The sequence below is a fragment of the Dromiciops gliroides genome, chromosome 4, assembly GCF_019393635.1.
Source record: "Dromiciops gliroides isolate mDroGli1 chromosome 4, mDroGli1.pri, whole genome shotgun sequence".
In the NCBI taxonomy this organism is placed as follows: Eukaryota; Metazoa; Chordata; class Mammalia; order Microbiotheria; family Microbiotheriidae; genus Dromiciops; species Dromiciops gliroides.
The window spans coordinates 207,239,577-207,260,500 of NC_057864.1; the positions used below are offsets into that span (position 1 = coordinate 207,239,577).

The 20,924-nt window shown below is 35.6% G+C and overlaps 1 protein-coding gene across 2 annotated transcripts in view; it reads right to left on the reverse strand.

Moving 5' to 3' along the window:
- The window catches only part of MAP2K6 (mitogen-activated protein kinase kinase 6), a 177,226-nt gene extending 156,582 nt beyond the window's left edge, over window positions 1–20,644 (reverse strand). For both annotated transcript variants that reach the window (XM_043999726.1, XM_043999725.1), the window contains exon 1: window positions 20,378–20,644. In XM_043999726.1, coding sequence (XP_043855661.1) covers window positions 20,378–20,393 — 16 coding nt within the window. In that variant the 5' untranslated portion in view covers window positions 20,394–20,644. The remainder of the gene's footprint in view (window positions 1–20,377) is intronic.
- Between the last annotated feature and the right edge of the window lie 280 nt (window positions 20,645–20,924).

Here is a 20,924-nt window from a genome sequence, read left to right on the forward strand (position 1 = left end):
AAGCCCTGGAGAAACAAAGGGAAAAAATGAAACAGTCTTTTCAAGGAACCTGTATTTTGGGGGGAAATCGCATGTATACAAGTAAATAAATACAAAGTATATACAAAACAGTTTTAAGGGGGGAAGTACCGATAACTGAGTGTATCAGTAAAGGAATTGTGCCATTTGAACCATATTTTTTGAATGAAGTTAGTAATTCTACTGGGCAGTTAGTTGGCACAGAACCAGGCCTGAAGTCAGGAAAATTTCTTTTCCTAAATTCAAATCCAGTCTCAGACACTTACTAGCTGTGTGACCTTGGCCAAGTAACTTAACCCCCTTTGTTTCAGTTTCCTCATCTATAAAAATGAACTGTAGAAGGAAATGGCAGACCACTCCAGTATCTCTGCCAAGAAAATCCCAAATGGGGTCACAAAGAGTTTGACATGGCTGAAAAACAAGTCATTCTATTGAGGGAGAAATGAAGACAGAATGCTTTCCATCTTGGAAGACTTGGAGGACCAGTAGGGAAAAAGCACAGAAGGAAGAGGAACATCATGCATGTAAAAGAGCTATCTTGTCACTTTCACTGGAACAGTGGGTGCATGAAGAGGAGTCATAAAAATAACACTAGACAGGTTAATTGGAGTCAGGAAGTAAAGGATTGCAAGTTTATAGTTTATCCTAGAAGAAACAGGACATCAAAGAAGACTAACTCCTTCACTTCTGTCCGGTCCAGACTCTCTAGACTTCTCCACCCCATTGTCCACCCCCATGAATCCCCTCAGCTTTCTCACCATAGAAAGTGCCTTTTTTCTCTGTAGCCTTCTAAACCTGTAAGACCCTTCTGCCCTTGCAGTCCCCTCTTCTAACCAATGAGTTCTTCCCACCAACCTCCATTTCAGAAAGTACCCAAGCTAGCCACGCTCTTCACTCCTCTCCTGGCTCCATTCTTGACTTTTCAGATTTTTCCACCATGTCCCCAGTGGAGACCTTCTCTTCCCTATTCCCACTCACTTTTCAGATCTATTTTATATATTGTCTTCCTCATTAGAATGTAAACTCCTTGCAGAAGCAGAACATTATAAACAGTAACAGCAATATTGTATGATGATCAACTGTCAATGACTTAGCTATTCTCAGCAATACAATGATCCAAGACAATTTCAAAGGACTCATGATAAAAAATGCTGTCCATATCCAGAGAAAGAACTGAATGTGTCTGAATGCAGATAGAAGAATACTATTTTTCATTTTATTTTCTTCATGTTTTTTTTTTCCTTTGGGTCTATGTCTTCTTTCACAACATGACTAATATAGTAATATGTTTTGCATGATTGAACATGTATAGCCTATATAAAATTGCTTACTCCCTCTGGGAAGGGGGAGGTGAGGGAGGGAGAGAGAAAATTTGGAATGCAAAAAAATTTTAGATGAATATTTTAAATTGTCTTTACATATAATTGGGGGAAATAAAATATTATTTTTAAAAGAATTTAAGCTTTTTGAGATTACTGATTATTTCTTGATAGGCATATTTTTATTCTCAGTCCTTAGCATAGTGCCTGATACATAGTAAGCATTTAATAAAGGCTTTATCTATATATCTATCAATCATCTTTTATCAGGGTCAAGACATGGTCAGATTGGTTTTATGAATATTAATCTGGTAGCTGTGCAGAATATTAATAATAAAAGTAGCTAACATTTACAAAGCATTTTACTATTCAATATTATTGATATTTATGTATATGTAAAATCTCATTTTATTTGCACAACCCTAGGAGGGAAGTGCTATAATTATCTTCATCTTGCAGATGGGAAAACTAGGGGTATTGTGGAAGAAGGATTGAAAAGGCTTGTCAACTGGTTACACATGAGAGTTAAGGGACATAGAAGAGTCAATGACCACTCCAAGGTTGTGATCTTAGATGACTGGGAAGATAGTAATACTGTTAAAACTTAGAAGTTTAGAGAAAGGGTGAGGCTAAAAGGAAATATGACTTCTAGTTCTGGACATAGTTATGAGTTTGGGATACATATAGGATAACCAGCTGGTGACATTCAGCAGGCAGTTGGTAAAAATGAAGAACTGAGTTCAGAAAAGAGACTATAATTATTTAGATAGACATCTACAATACTATAGATTTTAAAGGATAATTTGTTTTACAACTATAGATATAGACACAACATGGGCATTACATACAAAAAAAAAAAGCCTGTTAAAAGGGGTGGGGGGCATAGCTCGGTGGCCCAGTAGATAGAGTGACCAACTCTGGAGTTAGGAGGACCTAAGTTCAAATCCGGATTCAGACACTTACTGTGTGACCCCAGACAAGTCACTCCACCCTAACTGCCTCAAAAAATAAAATAAAATAAAAACAGGACAACAAAAAAACTTTATTTTACCCAGAGACAACAATAAATTAACAGAAGCCTAAAAAAGAGCTATTGACCTGACTGTGGAGCAGGCTATTTTAGTTTCATACAAATGATGTTTATATGTAGAGAAATGAAAATTAAGACAAAAGCAAGGGGAATACATGATTTCTGAGGCATATACTGTCAGATAGGAAGTTATGGCTAAAGCCAGAAGGACAACTCAAGCATGAAATTCAGTTACTTAGTCACTGGAGTCCCATCATTTCCTGATGGTTACTTGTACTCTGAAATCCCTAATATTTTTAACCTAAATTGTGAAATCATTTAATCAACATCTGAAAATTTTAAATGTGCCTTGTAAATAATTCAAGTCATAAAAATGTAAATGTTTTGTTTGTTTTTTAATGTTCTGTAACAAGGATGAGGGATACATTCAGCTCATTTCCTCAGCACTAAAGTCAATAAGAACTAACACCTTAAATTCTTGTCTTCATGTTGTATATAAAGTTAACGACCATGATATGAAATGACCTTAGTGTTACAAAAGAGCTCAGCTCAAACTAAAAGTAAACCTTCTAATTTCGAGTGCACAGGGGGGCGGTTATAATACATAACAGCTCAGATTACATGTTAAATGACAATCCAGCCTAGGACTATATAATAAGGAATATTCACACATTAAGAAATGAAATTGACAGAATTAAATAAATTACCAAAAACAAAAACCCAACACCTTATTCTGAATTAGGAATAGTCTCCTTTCTACCATTATACTGTAGTTTTCCAATTTATGCAACTCCAGTTGGCTCTCACGATTGTTCTGCATACTACTCCACTAAGCCCCGGTGAGCTAATATTTTTGGAAGGGAAGAAGGAAGGGGGGGGGGGGCAGTCGTGGAGGAAAGCAAGTACATTTTAATAGGGGCAAACTTTATTGTATCTTTCCAGGTGAACATAGGGCTTTTCCCTGTAGATTGTTATTGTTGATAACAATACTAATACTCTCCTGGGTAATTTAGATGAAACAGTTTTCCTGTAGCTGCTCTTCCTGTAATATGCAGGAATTCCAGCACTTTCTGGGTATCCTTCCTGTCGACTTGAATTTCAGATTTCCTCAAAGGAGTTCTATCTCTCTAAATTTGGGAGAAATGTCCCCACTGTCCTAAATTGCTAAGGTGAATAAGGTGAAGGCAGTACCTACAATTACCAATCTGGAAAGTGACATTTCTTAAGATATCCTCTCCGCTTAGAATCCCATTATGTGATAGTAAAACAGGGAAATAGTTATCTAAAGCTCCTTGCCATGTCCCCATCTTCCTAGCTGCCATGAAGCCTATAATTCACTTGTATTTGCCGTGCAAAGCGGTCTGCAAATTTTAAATTGTAATGCTACCAGAAAACCCATAATGATCTTTGAATTGGACATGCTGTTAGACTCTTAAATGTTATGATGTTAAATGTCCACCTTTTTCCTCGCCCTCCCAACTCCCTTATCCTCCAACTTTTGGCTATGAGCAGTACAAAGTATACTGGTAGAGAAATCATTTTATTGGCCATTTGAGAACAAACATTGTAGCTAAAGTGTGCCAGTCTCACAGTAAAATACAGGCCAAGACTCATTTCAGAAGTGTTTTCTCCTTGGCAGGAATGTTCTTCCACTTCCTCCCACCACTGAGTTTTCTTTTTTCTTTTTTTTTTTTAAACAGAAACCATAAGTTCATACCTAGTACACATTCCAAACGGGACCTAGAATTCTGAAAAGGCATTTTTGGAGCTGGACACATTTTAAGAGCATCTGCAATGAGAATGTAAAAAGTAAATGCTTCCTTTAACCTCCTCATTGAATAACTTGTTCTAGGGTGCCAAGGATTCCAATTTTCTAGTGAGGTGAGCTTTTAGGTAAGTAACTAGAGAGTAGCTAGGATAAGTCTTGGTTTTCATTTGAAAGTCCTGGACTTCATGTCAATTGCCAACTTCTCCATAAAACCTTCCCTGACCTCTGAAATGGGAAGCACTCACACCTTCCTTTCAGTGCTCATATATTTTTGTTCATCCCTCTCTTAAGGTGCTTGCCAATAGAAAGTAAGATCCTTGTTGGCAGAGACTATTTCAGTTTTTGTCTTTGTATCCCCATTCTAGCATAGCGCCTTGCATATAGTTGGCATTTTATAAATGATTGTTTCTTGAAAGTGCAGTTGAGTGCATCTCAAGGGATTTATGTGTTGTAACATTATCCCAAGTGGTTGCATCATTATGTCTTATATATCTGAAACTTGAGAAGTAGCATAGCCTAGTGAATAGAGAGCTAGTCAGAAAACGGGTTTGAGTCCTGCCCCTGATATATACTGGACATTTACTTCACCTTTCAGTACTTGAGGCAACTCTCTAAGACCACAGCTATAAGAGAAGGTGCTAACCTGCATTGGTAGTGAGAGTTTCCTTATCTGGGAGATCAATGAAATCACATGTCCAATCTCTGTCCCTGTCCCTATATTAAGCTTTATCAATTTTATATATATATATATATATATATATATATATATATATATATATATATATATTGACTGAATAATCACTAAATCTGAAATGATGTGTTGTCCAATCAATTAACAAGCACTTATTAAGTACCTACTATGTGCCAGACACTCTGGCAAGTAGGTGGTGGGGGATCAAAGACAAAATGAAGCTATTTTTGCATTTAAGGAGTTTATAATCTAGGTAGTGGTTACATTTATAACTAAAAATATAATCTTGGGAAGAAACACTAGCTTCTGAGTGGTCAGGAAAGGCTTCATATAGAAAGTATTTCTTAAGCTAAGTCTTAAGAGAAACTAGGATCCAAAAGAGGTGAAGGTGAGTAAAAGTGAATGTCAGGCATTGGGGTCAATCAGCATCAAGACACAAAGATAGGAGATAGGATACTCTGTAAGGAACAATAAGAAGGTCAATTTGATTAAACTACACAGGGTGGGAAAGGGTAGTAATGTATACTGAAGGAAAAAATAGTTTGGGGTCAGGTAATGAAGGACATTAAAAAGATGTCAAAGAATGGTTTGTCCAATTGGTAATATGGATTTTACTGAGTAAGCAAAATACCTGCACTTCAGGGATAAGGCTTTAACATTTTTGTGGAGGACAGATTAAAGTAGAGAAAGCCTTAAAACAGGGAGACCAATTAGGAGGCTATTATAATAGTCCAAGCAAGAAATTATGAGAGCCTAAACTAATGTGATCATGTATGAGTGGAAAGAAGGCAACAGATCAAAGAGACAGAAATTACAAGATTGTGCAGTGAGAGTGAGAAGGAGAGGATGACACCAAGGTCATGAAGTTGGATAACTGAAAATACAGTGGTACCCTCTAGAGAAATAGGGACATTTGGGAAAAGTAGGTTTGAAGAGAAGGGAGAATGAATTTCATTTAGGCCATTTTGAGTTTGGAATTTCTGTGAAATATCCATTTTTAAATGTCCATTAGGAGGATGTTGATGAAGGAATGTGGTTCAGTAGAGAGAGTAGGGCAGAGAGACGGAGACAGAGACAGAAACAGAGACAGAGACAGAGACAGAGAGAGTCATGGCATAGAGATGATAAACCAATGTGAACTGCTAAGTCATCAAGAAAGTGTAAAGAGGTAAGAAAGCAGTCCAGGATAGTACTTCAGGGGAACACTCAGAGTTAGGAAGTTGGAGAGAATAATGTGGAAGATAAACTAGCAAAGAAGATTGAGAAAGGCCAGTCTGATAATAGGAAGACCAAGAAAGACTTATCTTTATGACACTAAAATGAGTAATCAAGGAAACTATCAATGCATCTCTTGCTTGGGTCTTACTGCTCTGGTCTCCACTAACTACAAGGTCTCCCTCTTAAAAATTATTTATATCATCTTAAAATTATAAGAGTTAGAATTGAATTTAAATACTTATTAAGATGATGATGTAAAATATTATAGAGAAGTCAGCCTTTACTATATATAATCTTGACAAATAACTGAAAAGGGCCCCAGAAAAAAACAAAGACAAAGAAATCTGAAAAGAAGCAGAAATCAGTTCCTCCATCAGGTCAAGGACTATACAAAAAATATGCCTAGGGGGCAGCTAGGTGGCGCAGTGGATAGAGCACCAGCCCCGGATTCAGGAGTACCTGAGTTCAAATCCAGCCTCAGACACTTAACACTTACTAGCTGTGTGACCCTGGGCAAGTCACTTAACCCCAATTGCCTCACTTAAAAAATATATATATGTGCCTAGAAGAAAGGCAGAAAAGGTTAGGGGGACTCATCAGAGGAGTGAATGGGAGTACAGGTAAACCCAGAAGCCACAGAGAAGGGAAGAAAAACTGTATCAGGGAAACCAATAGGAATTACTGTAACCTAAGTTAACTGTTGGTGCGGCCCTCACTGGCTTATCACCTCTGATGGTTCCACTGGCCCAGTTTTTAGCAAGTATGTCAAGTCAAGGCCAGCCCCAATAATCAGGTGCCTAAGGCCAGATCTCAGTCTTAGCCTGACAGAACACAAGTTGAGGTCAGAACCAGTTCCCACAGAGAGCTAGCATGGAGATAGGGCCCAACTGTGTACTTCTCAGGATACTGGGAACTATATAAGGGGACAAGGACAACCCGATGTCTAGGCACCAAGGCAGAGTAGGCTGTGAAAGAGGTAGGCGAATATCTCCAACATCCCACTTGGGCCTCTTAAGGTCATAGCAAATGATTGAACCAAGTCCCAGTTAAAGGTCTTTAAAAGGGAAGAGGAAAGAGAATAGCAGAGGGTAGAACCCACAGGAGACTGAAACAGAAATGGGGACTAAGGCAGAGTTTAGGGCCCAATATCATTCAGATCAGTAGCAGCAATGGTGACCAGACTGCATAGCAAACAAGATCAAACAATTCCTACCCAGAGCATCATTTATCTTTTTCTTTTTCTTTTCTTTTCTTTTCTTTTTTTTTTTTGCGGAGCAATGGGGGTTAAGTGACTTGCTCAGGGTCACACAGCTAGTAAGTGTCAAGTGTCTGAGGCCAGATTTGAACTCAGGTACTCCTGACTCCAGGGCTGGTGCTTTATCCACTGCGCCACGTAGCTGCCCCCTACCCAAAGCATCATAAAGGGCCAGAGGGCACTGGCTTGAACACAAAATCAAAAAATAAGAACTGAAGTTGAAAATATGAATAAACAGAAGAAAACACTAAACACAATTAAGAAATACTATGGATTAAGAGACACCCAAGAGAAAAACTAAAAAATAAGATAGTAACCCCTCAATAAGTATAAAGAAAGTATGGAAGGCAGGCAGGGGAGGCGGGGAGGCAGGGGCTTATGGATAGGCCATGAAGGATAAGATAATGGATAAAAGAGGGAAGGTAAGGCAATTTTTTTTATAAAAGTCAATAGGGGCATCTAGGTGGTGCAGTGGATAGAGCACCAGCCCAGGATTCAGTTCAAATCTGAGTTCAAATCTGACCTCAGACACTTGACACGTACTAGCTATGTGACCCTGGGCAAGTCACTTAACCCCAATTGCCTCACAAAATTTAAAAAAAGTAAATAAATGATAGGAGTTTGGAGGAAAAAATTCAAAGGAAAATAAATGGGATTTTAAAGATAGATTTTCCCCAAATATTGAACCCTCTGGAAAATAAAATAGAATTAATTATTCCAAGAGACAATAAGGAATATCAGAATAAAGTCAAAAGACTGGGGGGGGGGTGGAGGGGTAGAATACAATCTATAAGAGAAAAACAACTACCCTGGAAAACAAGTCAAGATGAGAACTTAATCACTGGATTCCCTGAAAACCATGGCCATACAAAAAACTTGGTCACAATATTCCAGAAAAATCAAAAAGATTTCTCAAGAAAGAAAAGTAAAAATAAGAAACTATTTATTAACTCTTGAAAAAGACTCCAAACTAGAAATACTCAGAAATATCATGGCCAAAATCCAGCTCTTCCAAGTAAAAAAAACAAACAAACACAAACAAACAAACAAAAACAATATAAACAACCAAAAAAAAAAAAAAAACAAGCTAAAAATACTACAAGCAACCAGAAAGAATCAGGTGACCAAGGAACAATTGTTAGAGTTATATAAAACTTGGCAGTAACTACTACAAAGGAGTTTCTTAGAATATGAAATTCCAAATGGCAAATAATAATGGTTTACAATCAAGAGGTTGTAAGGCAATTAGCACAATGGTTAGCCTAGAATCAGGCAGATGTGAGTACAGATGCAGGCTCAGACAATGACACTTAGCTCTGTGACCATGGCAAGTTACTTAACCTTGTTTGCCTCAGTTTCCTCCTCTGAAAACTGGGGATAATAATACTACCTGCTTCCTAGGCTTATTGTAAGGATAAAATGAGATAATATTTGTGAAACATTTAGCATAGTATCTGGCTCAGATTAGGTGTGATATAAGTATTATTCATAATAATAATAATAATGTCATTATCATTAATCAAGAACAAATTAGACTGAAAAATTGAGTATCATCTTCCAGGTAGGAAAGTTAACTTTTAATAAAATAGAAGCCTTTTGATCACTCATGATGAAAAGACCAAAGCCAAGCAGAAATTTTGAAATATAAACACAGAAGTCAAGAGAAACCTAGAAAGATACATCTGGAACAATATAAAAGTTTTATTTTCTAATATGGGAAGAAGAAGCAAGAGTCATTCCAGAATCTTAAGGTTTTCAAGATACACAAATAGAATTAAATAACATAAGCATAGGGTCTGGATGTGCTTTTATTCTGTTTTGTTGGTATTGAAGAAAGAAGAGAAAGGGGAGTGGAAAAGGAATACACTAGAGAAGAAATAAGGAAAAAGAAAGAATAATTTACCATTCCATATAAATGACAAGATTATATAAACATGGAAGAAGGGTGAGAGAGGAAGGAAAACATTTCACTTTACACACTATTATCTGAATCATAAAAAGGAGGCTCAAACTCACATATACAAAATTTAATATTGACCCTCTGTTTTGACTTTTTTAATCTATTATAATCTATTTGAGAAATTGTGAGAAAAGTTTAAATTGTTAGTTTGAGAGAAGTTGAAGGGGAAAAACAAAAGGCATTAAGAGATATTTTCTGAAGAAGCTGTTTTCAATTTTATCTTATAAGGAGGATTTTAGAAAACAGCCTTTATTTAATATCTTGAGAGGCACTGAATGGACTAATATTAAGTTTGCAACAAGTAAAGAGAAATCAACTGCTGATATTTTAAGGGTTTGGGATAACTTTAATGATGATATTGGTCACAGACGAAATAATGTCAAAAAATTTTTTTTGAAAAGTCAAAACACTCATTGTGTAAGGCTTTACTTAAACTGTGGAAAGAGACTACGAAAAAGACAACTAGAGAAGTTACCTGTTGTTGCTGGACCTATACATGGTGTGCCTAAAGTTTTAATGCTGTTTTGAAGTTTAATAGCTTAAAATAGCACAAAGAGTTTTGGGACACCCTGAACATTATTGGTGTGTATGTATGTGTACAAGTGCTTATTGTTTTCATTGCTTAAAACAAATCATATCCATTTTGCCATTTGATATTCATTTAAATGTAGATAAATAAGGGCAATTACTAATGGAAAGCATATTGGGGACTCAGAAGCTAAATTAGTAGGATTATATCACCCTTCCAACAGGATTACCTCTAGAATCATGAAGATAGTTAGGGGAGAAAAAGGGGAGGGAGGGAGGAAGCATGCCTGGTTTAGGGAAAGGAGTAGGAGTGGGACCTGATACTGTGGTAGGTGCCCTTTATATTTACTGTATTTTACAGATAAAATTATCTAGTATACCTGTTCTTGGATACCCTATTTTTACAGGGATTCACTGAATATATATGTGTGTATGTGTATATACATATACACATACTTTATATATACATATGTGTATATAAACATACATGCACATGCCTATACACATGAGTATATACATATGTGTATGTATATATTTATATGTGTATATATGTAGATATACATGTGTATGAAATTAAATTCTATATATATATATGTAGAATATAATTCAACAGTTTTTCAATGAGTTTCTTTTCTAAGTCAGACCATTTATTTTTGTTTTGTTTTGTTTTGTTTGTTTTGCAGGGCAATAGGGGTTAAGTGACTTGCCCAGGGTCACACAGTTAGTAAGTATAAAGTGTCTGAGGCCGGATTTGAACTCAGATACTCCTGAATCCAGGGCCGGTGTTTTATCCACTGCGCCACCTAGCCGCCCCCAGACCATTTATTTTTAATTAACTTTTGTCTGAATACTTAAGGATTAATATCTATTGTACTGGTGCCTAGAAACACAAATAGAGCCATACATAAGGTTCCTACTTAAATGAGTGCCGTATGATTGAAGAGAAAAGAATATTCTGAGCATTTTTGAAAGACCCTATTTGGCTTTTAAGGAAATAGAAAATGCTCAATAAGTAATATGAGAAGATAGAAAAATTCTTGTTTATTTTGTATAAGTTACTTGAGAACACAGACCCTTCTAAAATTTCTGGTAATAAAAGAATTTCATTAAGTATTTGCATTTCAGTTACCAGGCCTCTCACAGATGATGAGAGGATAATGCATAGGGTTAAACCTCTGATAAGTGCACTCACAGCTGTTTTTCCCAAAGCCAAATTGGAGTAGAGGGTACTTTCTTGAAGGGGGTAAGGTTCTTTTCTCAGCCTTCAGTGGTAAGAGGTTAGGGAGAGACTGACACCAACCTCACAGGCCACCTGTTTTCAGGTAAAAGCTCCTTTTTTTACCTTGGGGGAGTTGAGGGGTACAACTTTCTCTCCTCCATTGTCCTGTGCCCACACTGGAGAAGGCCTTCCTTGGCAAAGGGTTTGAATCATGTGAGAAAGTTTGGTAAAGACATTCATGGGGTGATAAATGAGTGCCTGATTATGTCATAATCAATGAGGAATACTAGATATCTAGAGACTATCAGGGCTAATTGGGAAGAAAAAGCCACATGAATCACAGGATCAATTACTGATCCTGATAGGTCTCCTCACTTCATAGACGTTGCATCACAATATTATATGTTACATCCAGGAATCACAAACCTAGGTTAAGATTTTGGTCAGGAAAGTATCCATATCTCTCTTTGGAAGAAACATAGATTATCTGCATCACAAACAAGACTAAAGCACTACAGCATTACCAGGTCACTAAAATGGAAAAAAAAAAAGTCTTAAAGATATAGTTTGGGAAATTATAGAGTCTGCAGATTACAAAACCATGAATTCACATGGCAAGGATACATGCTGAGATTGGCAAATCAATTTGGTGGTAGTAGGACACTATGGCAAAGGTATAAGTTCCATTTTTCAACAGAAAATGAAAAGGCACCTCACATTTGTAACTTGGGTAATAAGTCAACGAGAGAGATTGACAGAGAAAAAAAGTAATAAAATCTGAGGAAGCAGATGCTTCAGACTGGAGCCAGTGTGCAGGGGGTATGATATATCCTTAAAAGCTGAAAGCATATCACACTGGTCTTAATTATGAACAAAAGCTGCCAAATTTTGATCAGTTGCCAGAAAAAACAAACCAATCTGAGTGCTATATCCAAGTTGCAAAGTATCGTTTAACTTTAAAAAAACTCAACTCAGCCCACCTCCAGGGCATCTTCCCATGGGTGAAACACAGGAGCCAAATAAGAGACAACCTCTGGTTTCTCAGACTCATAGAAAGGAGCCTATAAGAAAACCTGATAGAACAGCTGACAAGACCATTCCATTTGGAGTAAGCAGGGGTGAAAGGCCCAGCAAACATTACCTTTTAGTGCAAGATCACCACCAACATAGTTCAAGTAATGTGGCAGGAGGGTTTTTTTTGTTGTTGTTGTTATAACTAAATGGACAGAACTGGCATGATCACTGGAAAGAATAATGATTGTTATAAGATGTTGAATTCCTAAGAACAAGATGGGAACAAGTATTGGGAACATCCTGGATATTTAAGTTAATAAAAATAACCTCATTATCAATCAAAACACAACAATTTAATACAGGAACACCACTGTTAAGATATAATCATAAAAGCAATACTGCATTCTGTCATAACTGTAGACTAGATGGACATAAATATTTCAAGTGTGCTTGAGAGGAAGTTCAGAAGAGCCTGATGCCCAAGGAGCCATATTGAGAAATACATTATTTGGGCAACAGTACTAGACCTATGTTTGTTTTCAAGAACTAGGGAGAAACTTTGGTAATATGAGAATATTATGGGGGGGGGGGGCGGGAAGGACTGACAACAAGATAGAAATGCTTAAATATGTGTTAACTCCACTGAAATTAGAATGATATAAAACAAAAGCCTACCTTTAAAAGAAATGTAACAAGAAATCTGCTTGACACAAAAGAACTATTAAAAGGTACTCAAGAAGAAACTGTTACATTGAAGAAGCAACAAGAATGTTGAAGAACAGCTTGTTTCTAAATCAGCAAAGACAATTGCTGAGAAACATGTTGCTAGGAGTAAAGCAGACACCGCATACAGAAACTGCCTAGAATGAGAACTCCATTTCAATAAAGAGGGAAGATTAAAATTAAAAACACCCCTGTTTTGTTTTACCTAATACTCCAGATGTAGAAACTCCTAGGGAACAGAAGCCATAAGAGGCTGTCATATAGCCAAACTGAGCCATTTACCAATTAAGAACTAGGACCAAAGGGTATTGATTGTCAATTCTCCATAAATTAAAAAGGTCATGGTAAAAGCATCAGAGGGCATCTAGGCAGCGTAGTGAATAGAGCATTAGACCTGGGGTTAAAAAGACTCCTCTTCCTGAGTTTAAATCCAACCTCAGATTCTTTCTGGAGTGTGTGACTCTGCGCAAGTCACTTAACCCTATTTGCCTCAGTTTCCTCATCTGTAAAATTAATTGGAGGGGAAAAAAGAGCAAACTACCACACTTTGCCAAGAAAACCCCAAAAGGGGTCATGAAGAGTTGAAACCACTAAACAACAACAGAAGCATCAGAACTGGGAATCCAGTGACCAGGAAAATCAGAGGCAATTACTCATACAGGCAGACAGTTCATTGAAATATTAAACTGATCTTTATTAACCATAATGCAAAGGGTGTTTTGTTTTCTACTACATTTTGTTCTGGTTTTCACTGTAACATTCATTGTCACTATTTGGCTTTTACTGAGAAAAAAAAAATATATATATATATATATGCTGGTATATACATACATATATGGTGTGTATATATATTTATCATTTGATGCTGATATGTACTTCTATTGTCAAATATAGAGGTGCCATGTTATACGTGTTCTATATATTTGATTGATTTACATTCTAGGTGATTCTATATGCTGTTTATAAGCATTTTAACTTGTGCTGAGTGTCTTAAATTAACTAGTTATGTAAAATATGTGAAATATTAATGTCTTTATGCTGTTTTTGTACATGCCAAATGTCTTGATTTCTCTCAACTCCTTTGCAGGAACTACTTACTATCCACTGAAGAGTGTGTGTGTGTGTGTGTGTGTGTGTGTGTGTGTGTGTGTGTGTGTGTGTGTGTGTGTGTAATGGGCACATCCTTACATAAATACCAGAAGAAAAAGCTAATCGACTAATAGTGAGAAATAGATAGAAAACTATAATAGTTGGAGACCACAATGTGCTTCTTTCAAACCTAGACAAATACAACAAAAAGATAAACAAGAAAGTAGTTAAAGATTTCAATAGAATTTTAGAAAAGTTAGATAAAATCTCTGATGATTACTAAGTGTACAAAAGGAATGGAAATACATATTTCTCAGCCACACATTTACAGAAATTGACCCATGTACTAGAACATAAAAAATTCATTATACAGAAAAGCAGAAATATTAAACTGATCTTTATTAACCATAATGCAATGAAAAGTATAATTAATAAGTGGCCTTTGAGTAAGGATTCAAACAAATGAGAATTGAATAGTTTAATCCTAATATATGTATATATGTATACATATATATAACTAATTGAATCAAAGGAAATTATAACAACTAGCCATCATACCCAAACTACTGAGATGTAACCAAAGCATTCCTTAAGAGATATTTTATATCTTTAAATGCATTCATCAACAAAAGGAAGAAAGAATAGAACAATGAAAGGGGTATGTAACTTTTTTGTTGTTTTTTTATTTGTTTGTTTTGGTGAGGCAATTGGGGTTAAGTGACTTGCCCAGGGCCACACAACTAGTAAGTGTTAAGTGTCTGAGGTCAGATTTGAACTCAGGTCCGCCTGACTCCAGGGTTGGTGCTCTATCCACTGTACCACCTAGCTGCCCCGGTATGTACCTTTTTAACAAAAGAAAGTAGCTACTAGAAAAGCAACAAAATTAAAAAAAAAAAACTAGAAACAAAATAGAAATTCTTAAAATCAAAGAAAAATACATAAAATTGAAAATAAAAACTAAGGAAATGATTTAAAAACTAGGAGCTGAATTTTTCTTAAAATCTAGTGAAATAGACAAACTATTAACTGATCAAACCACAAATTTTAAAGAAATAAACCAAATCATGGTGAAAATAAAGGAAATGTTTAAAGCTATTTGCCCAGTGGCATGCCAGCAAAAACAATATGAAACTTACATGAAAATGGATGGATATTTACAAAAATATAAAATACTCAGATTGTCAAAAAAAAAAACGGGGGGGGGGGAATTTAAAAACATAACATAGCCAAATCATTAAAAAAAGGAAGCAGGTAATTTAAGTAATCTAGTCTCAGACAAAGAAATTGAAATTCCAATGGAAAAAAAAATCCAGCACTAAATGGATTTAAAATTTAATTCTATAGAATAAAAACAACAAGTATCTGCAATTTTACATCAATTAACTTTTAAAATAGGAAAAGATAACATCCTCCTAAACTTCTATCAGAAAAATAAATGATCCTGATACTTAAACTAGTAAGAAATGAGTTAGAGAAAGAAAATTATAGAACCATATCTCTAATGATTATCAGTACAAAAGTACTGAAAAAACACCTGCAATATCTCTAACATCATATAGAAATACTATAAGAGATGACCATATTGGATTCCTGCCAGGAATTCAGGATTGGTTCAATATTAAAAGAACTATAAATGTAAAAAATTGTATTAAAAATAAAACCAGTAAAAATTACATGAAGAAACACTAGAAAGCTTTCCAATAAGATCAAGGGTAAAGCAAGATTGTCTATTGTATTGATTGTCTATTATTAATATAGTTCTAGAATGCTAGGTGTAACAGTAAGATAAGAAAAAGAAATTAAGGAAATAACAATAGGCCAAAAAAAGAAACAAAATTATCAGATATTGCAGATGATTTGGTAGTTAACTTAGAGAACTCTAAAGTTTCAACTAAAATCAATAGAAATAATAATTTCCGTAAAGCAACAAGACAAAATAAATCCACATAATAATCACAATAATAATAATAATAATAAATAGCATTTATACAGTGTTTTAAAGTTTGCAAAGTGCTTTACAAATCATTCTTGTTTTATACTCACAAAAATGGTGGGAAGTGGGAGCTATCATTATTCCCACTTTCATGTATGAAGAACATGAGGCAGACAGAAATTAAGTGACTTGCACAGAGATACACTGCTAGTATAGGTTTAAGGCTAAATTTATGTTCAACTCTTCTTGTTTCTAAGTGCACTTATCCACTGTGCCACCTAGCTGCCAAAAAACCAAAAACTTGTAGGAAAGATTGAAAAAGAAATCCCATTCAAAATCACTACGTAATATATAAAATATCTGGGGGTCTATCACATTGAAAACTGAAGGAGACCTTGGAAGGTATCAAGTCCAATTTCCTCATTTTACAGATGAGGAAAGTGATTCTAGGAGAACATGAGTGACTTGCCTGAGAATCACACCATTAGCAAGTATCTGATGTGGAATTTGAATCGAAGTCCTCCTGATTCAATGTCCAATGACATATTCACTAGGCCATGCTGCTTATCCAACACACACATGAATAATATGAATACAACTACAAAATACTCTTTATAAAAATAAAAGAAAGTAAATAATCGGAGAGGAATTAGTTGCTTATGGTTGGGATATTTTTCTATCCCAAAACTGCCTAAAATAACTTATCAATTGTGATAAAATAATGGAATTTGGCAGATGCCCAGGGGCCCCACCTGATTGATTTAATATTGTTTGAATTGGGGTTTTTTTGCAAGGCAATGAGTGTTAAGTGATTTGGCCCTTACACGATGATGTGCCATCCCACATTGCCAAAGGAATATTTTGTAAAACTATACAAAATTATAACAAAATCCATCTGGAGATGCAAAAGATCAAGAACTTCAAGGAAAATAATAGAAAAAATTGGGAAGAAAGGGGATCTAGTAGTACCAAATCTCAAACTATACATATCAGTAACAATCAAGACTATTTGTACCTAGTTAAAAAATAGAAAATTTGATAAGATAAACAAATTAGATATAAGATGCAAAAATAATTTAACACAGTGTCACAGTATTCAGTAAACCTAAGGACACATACTACTGAGGTAGGAACTCATTATTCGACAAAAACTAATGGGAAAATTGGAAAGCAGCATGGAAGAAATTAAGTTTAGATTAATATCTTATACCATATACTATAATAAGCCCCAAATGATCATATGACATTTTATATGTAGGTTACATTATAAACAAGTTGTAGGAGAATGAACAAACCTTTTCACAGCTATAAATATAGGAAGAATTCTTAACCAAAGAAGGAAGAGTGAGGAAATGTACATTAGTGATTCCATAAAATTGAAAATTTTTTAATACAAACAATATCTATGCAATTAGAATTAGAAGGAAATCAGTGAACTGGGAGAAAATCTTTGCAGCAAATTTGTCTGATAAATGATCAATATCCAGAAAATGGGAAATAGATACAAACATATAAGAATGAACCATTACCCGAAGAAGCAGTTCTCAATTGAAGAAATTCAAGCTAACAACCAATATTTTAAAAAATATTCAAAATCATTAATAATAAGTGAAGTACAAATTAAAACTATTCTGCAATTCCAGTTCACCACCATCAGATTGGCAGAGGTGACAGGCACACTAATATATTGTTGGTAGAGCTATGAAGTGAACCAACCATTCTCTAAACTAAAGATTGTTAACATTTTTTGTGCCATAGGTCCCTTTGGCAGTCTGGTAAAACCTAAAACTACAGTGATATGTTGTCTGCAGTCATAATGAAAGAAATACTATGTTTTCCCTCCATCCAAAGTCATGGAATCTCTAAATCTATCCATGAATTTCTCAGGGGTGTGTGGACCCCAGTTTAAGAACTTCTCTAAAGCAATTTGGACTTATAGCTCAAAAGTCACTAAACAATGCATACTCTGACCCAGCAATACCACTACCAGGCATATGCTCCAAAGAAATGAAAGAAAGAAAAGCCCCATAGGAACAAAATTATTTATAGCAGCACTTTTTTGTTGTTGTACAAAAACACTGTAAACAAAGTGAATGCCAATCACCTGGGAAACAGCTAAACAAAGTATGATAAATATAATAGAATTGCACAATAAGAAATGATAAAAGTCAGATTCAGAGAAACCTTGGATGATTTTATGAACTGATGCAGAATGAAATGAGTATAACTGGGAGAACAATTTATACAACACCTGCAATATTTAAAAGAAAAGAATTTTTGAAAAACTTAAGAATGGTCATTGATATATTTAAAAGAAAAGAATTTTTGAAAAACTTAAGAATGGTCATTGATACAATGACCAGTCACAATGCCAAAGATTAATGATGAGGCATTACCCTTGCTTCTTGGCAGAGAGGTTATGTAGTATAAATACAGAGTGAGACATTTATTTTCAGACATGACCATTATAACAAAAAACCGATTCTGTTTGACTACTCTTTTGTTAGAGGGGAAGGCATCAATAAAACACAAAGAATGTACCAAAGAAATCTGAAGGAAGTTTGGAGGGGGACACAGACAAGCAGGGTAATTTTTGGTACTACCACATTGAGTTTAAGATTTTTTTAAAAAATAAGATAGATAGATAGATAGATAATGGATTAACTTCTATTTTTGTAAACAATTCCCATTGTTTGGCTTTCTTTGTATGTGGAAATGTTAATGTTTATAAATGATTTTCTAGTTCATAATCAAACTTTTTTTAAATAAGAAAAGTGCCATTGGTGGTCATCTGGTCTAAAATTCCCTTCTCCATCATGACAGGATGGGATGAGTGTTTTCAAATTCTACTCCCACAAGCAGACACCTCTCCTATACTTGAACATTCATAGAGATCCAAAATTTACTACCTGACTCACAAGCAACTTACTCAATTTTCAGATAGTTCAAATTCTTAGGAAGTGTCCTATTGGTTTGAGCAAAATGTAATTCCCTATGATTTTTACCCTCATCCTTTTTCACAGGATCACAGATTTAGAAGTAGAAAAGATCTCAGGGGTCACTTAATATAATTCCTCTTTTTAATAATCAAAAAACTAACATTCAGAGAGGTAAACTAATTTACCCAAGTTCATACAGGTGGTAGAACTGGAGTTCAAACTCAGGTCTTCTGACTTCAAATCCAGAGTTCGTTCCACTGTAGCCACTGAAAATAAATCTAATACTATAACTACTTAAGTTCTAGATGGAACATTTTTTCAGGTTTTTTTTTTCTCTTTTAGTCCTTAGCAAGAGTCCTCAAAGTCTTACAACTATCACTTCTATATTCATGTCTTTAGAACCTTAAAGTTAAGACTGTGATTGTTCTGTAACAACTTCATACCCTTTTGCCATATTAAGCCTATGGGGAGTGATCACCAAATCCTTTATTTTTGTTTGTTATCATCAATAACACTTATTCTGTGCACATAAGTCACTGGTACTATGGGTTCCAGGATGCCTAACTTATGCCTTCCTTATTCCTTACCTTGTCATAAGGCATGTGCTCTCTGTGTGGTTCAATAATATTTCCTTTGAAAAAAGACTCAAAATCCTGAGGGCAACTTATAAGTACCTCCTTGGTCTTCTGATGCTGTGCCAGATATTTTGTTCTAATACCCCCCAGATGCCATTTAAAGGCTGAAAAATACAAGTGCAACAGCTGTATGAAATAAAAAACCTGAAGTATTAAATGCACAAACCCTGAACTTCTGCATCTAATAACATATCTAAAGGCTAAATATATGTGTCCCATTTTCATGTGCTTAAAAGATCTCATTTGGGCTATTAATGAAATAGTATAGCTCCCCACTCTTGCAACATCCTAAAAGTACAGCTTTTTCCCCCTCTACATTCTATTCTGAGAAGTTACCTCCCAAATGGTCAAACTTCTCAACCTGTATCTCTTCAGTGCTCAACTTCTGAAGACTCTATTCAACCAATAAAGTCCCATGGTAAAGTGCAAAATCTTAAAAGACCAGGATTTCTTGCATGCTTTCAAGAACCTGATGTTATCCAAATCCTACCTTTAAAAATCAAAAGTTGCCTAATATTCAGCAGGAAATCAATGGAAAATTAGCTAAGGACTGATTCCAGAAATTTCCCATGGAAACATAGGTATATACTCAGTTCCTAGCAATTTAACTCCTTATGCCTTTCATCTGAGAAACAGACTCTTTAAAAGTTTACAATCCTCTAGTAATTGAATCCTTTCACAATGTGAATGCATTCTACAGAATTTTCCAAAGAGAAAGCACTGCATATTTAGACACTTCCAACCTGCTTTATCTGTCCTGACTATGCAAAAGGCAAAAAGAGCTCAGTAATCCTAGCAGAAGAATGCAAATAACATCAACGCACAGCTGAACTGCAAGCCCTGCCTTACAGGAACTCTCTGTGTCTGAAAAAAAAAAAAAAAAAAAAAAAAAGGACACATACTAAACAGGAAATACAACTGAGCTTCGGAAAGCCTCAAACTTTAAAATGCAATTGCCTGGCAAAAAATGCATCCATGCATTTGCAAATGCATGCACGGCTTTTTGCATTTTTGCAAGCAATGCAAATAGACTCTTACCTTTTGACTGAGACATTTTCCCCTTTCCTTTGATGGGGGAGGGGAGCACAAAAGACTTTGCCTTGCCTCTCTTCTGTAGCTAGTTTTGCAATAAAGATTCAAGCTGCAGACGCGCAGTCTTCATGCAAGTGAAGTTTTTCTTGATCGATGCAGCAGATGATCTTTCAGGAAATCAAAGTGGAAATGCACACCTTGCAAAACAGATTGGAAAGTGATTTTTTCCAATTGCAATGGTAGGGAAGGCTGTGCTGCAGCTACATGATGGGCCAGGGCTGGCAGCTGAAAGCTCCAAACTTGGAACTGAGTGTCTTAGTGCGCAGACGTCCTTCCTGCAAAGAACGCAGTGGCAGGTGGGTAATGTAGTTCCTATGAGAAGTTAATGGAGCGCGCTTTTAAGGAACCTGGGGCTCTCAAGTCGCCAGGTTCTTTGTGTACTTGTTACCAAAACCTCACGCAGACCATCAAGCCAATATATTACAGATGGTCAGAGTGAGCCATGACTAAAGGAACACAAAATTCTCCAACGACAACCGAAGGGCAACCAGGA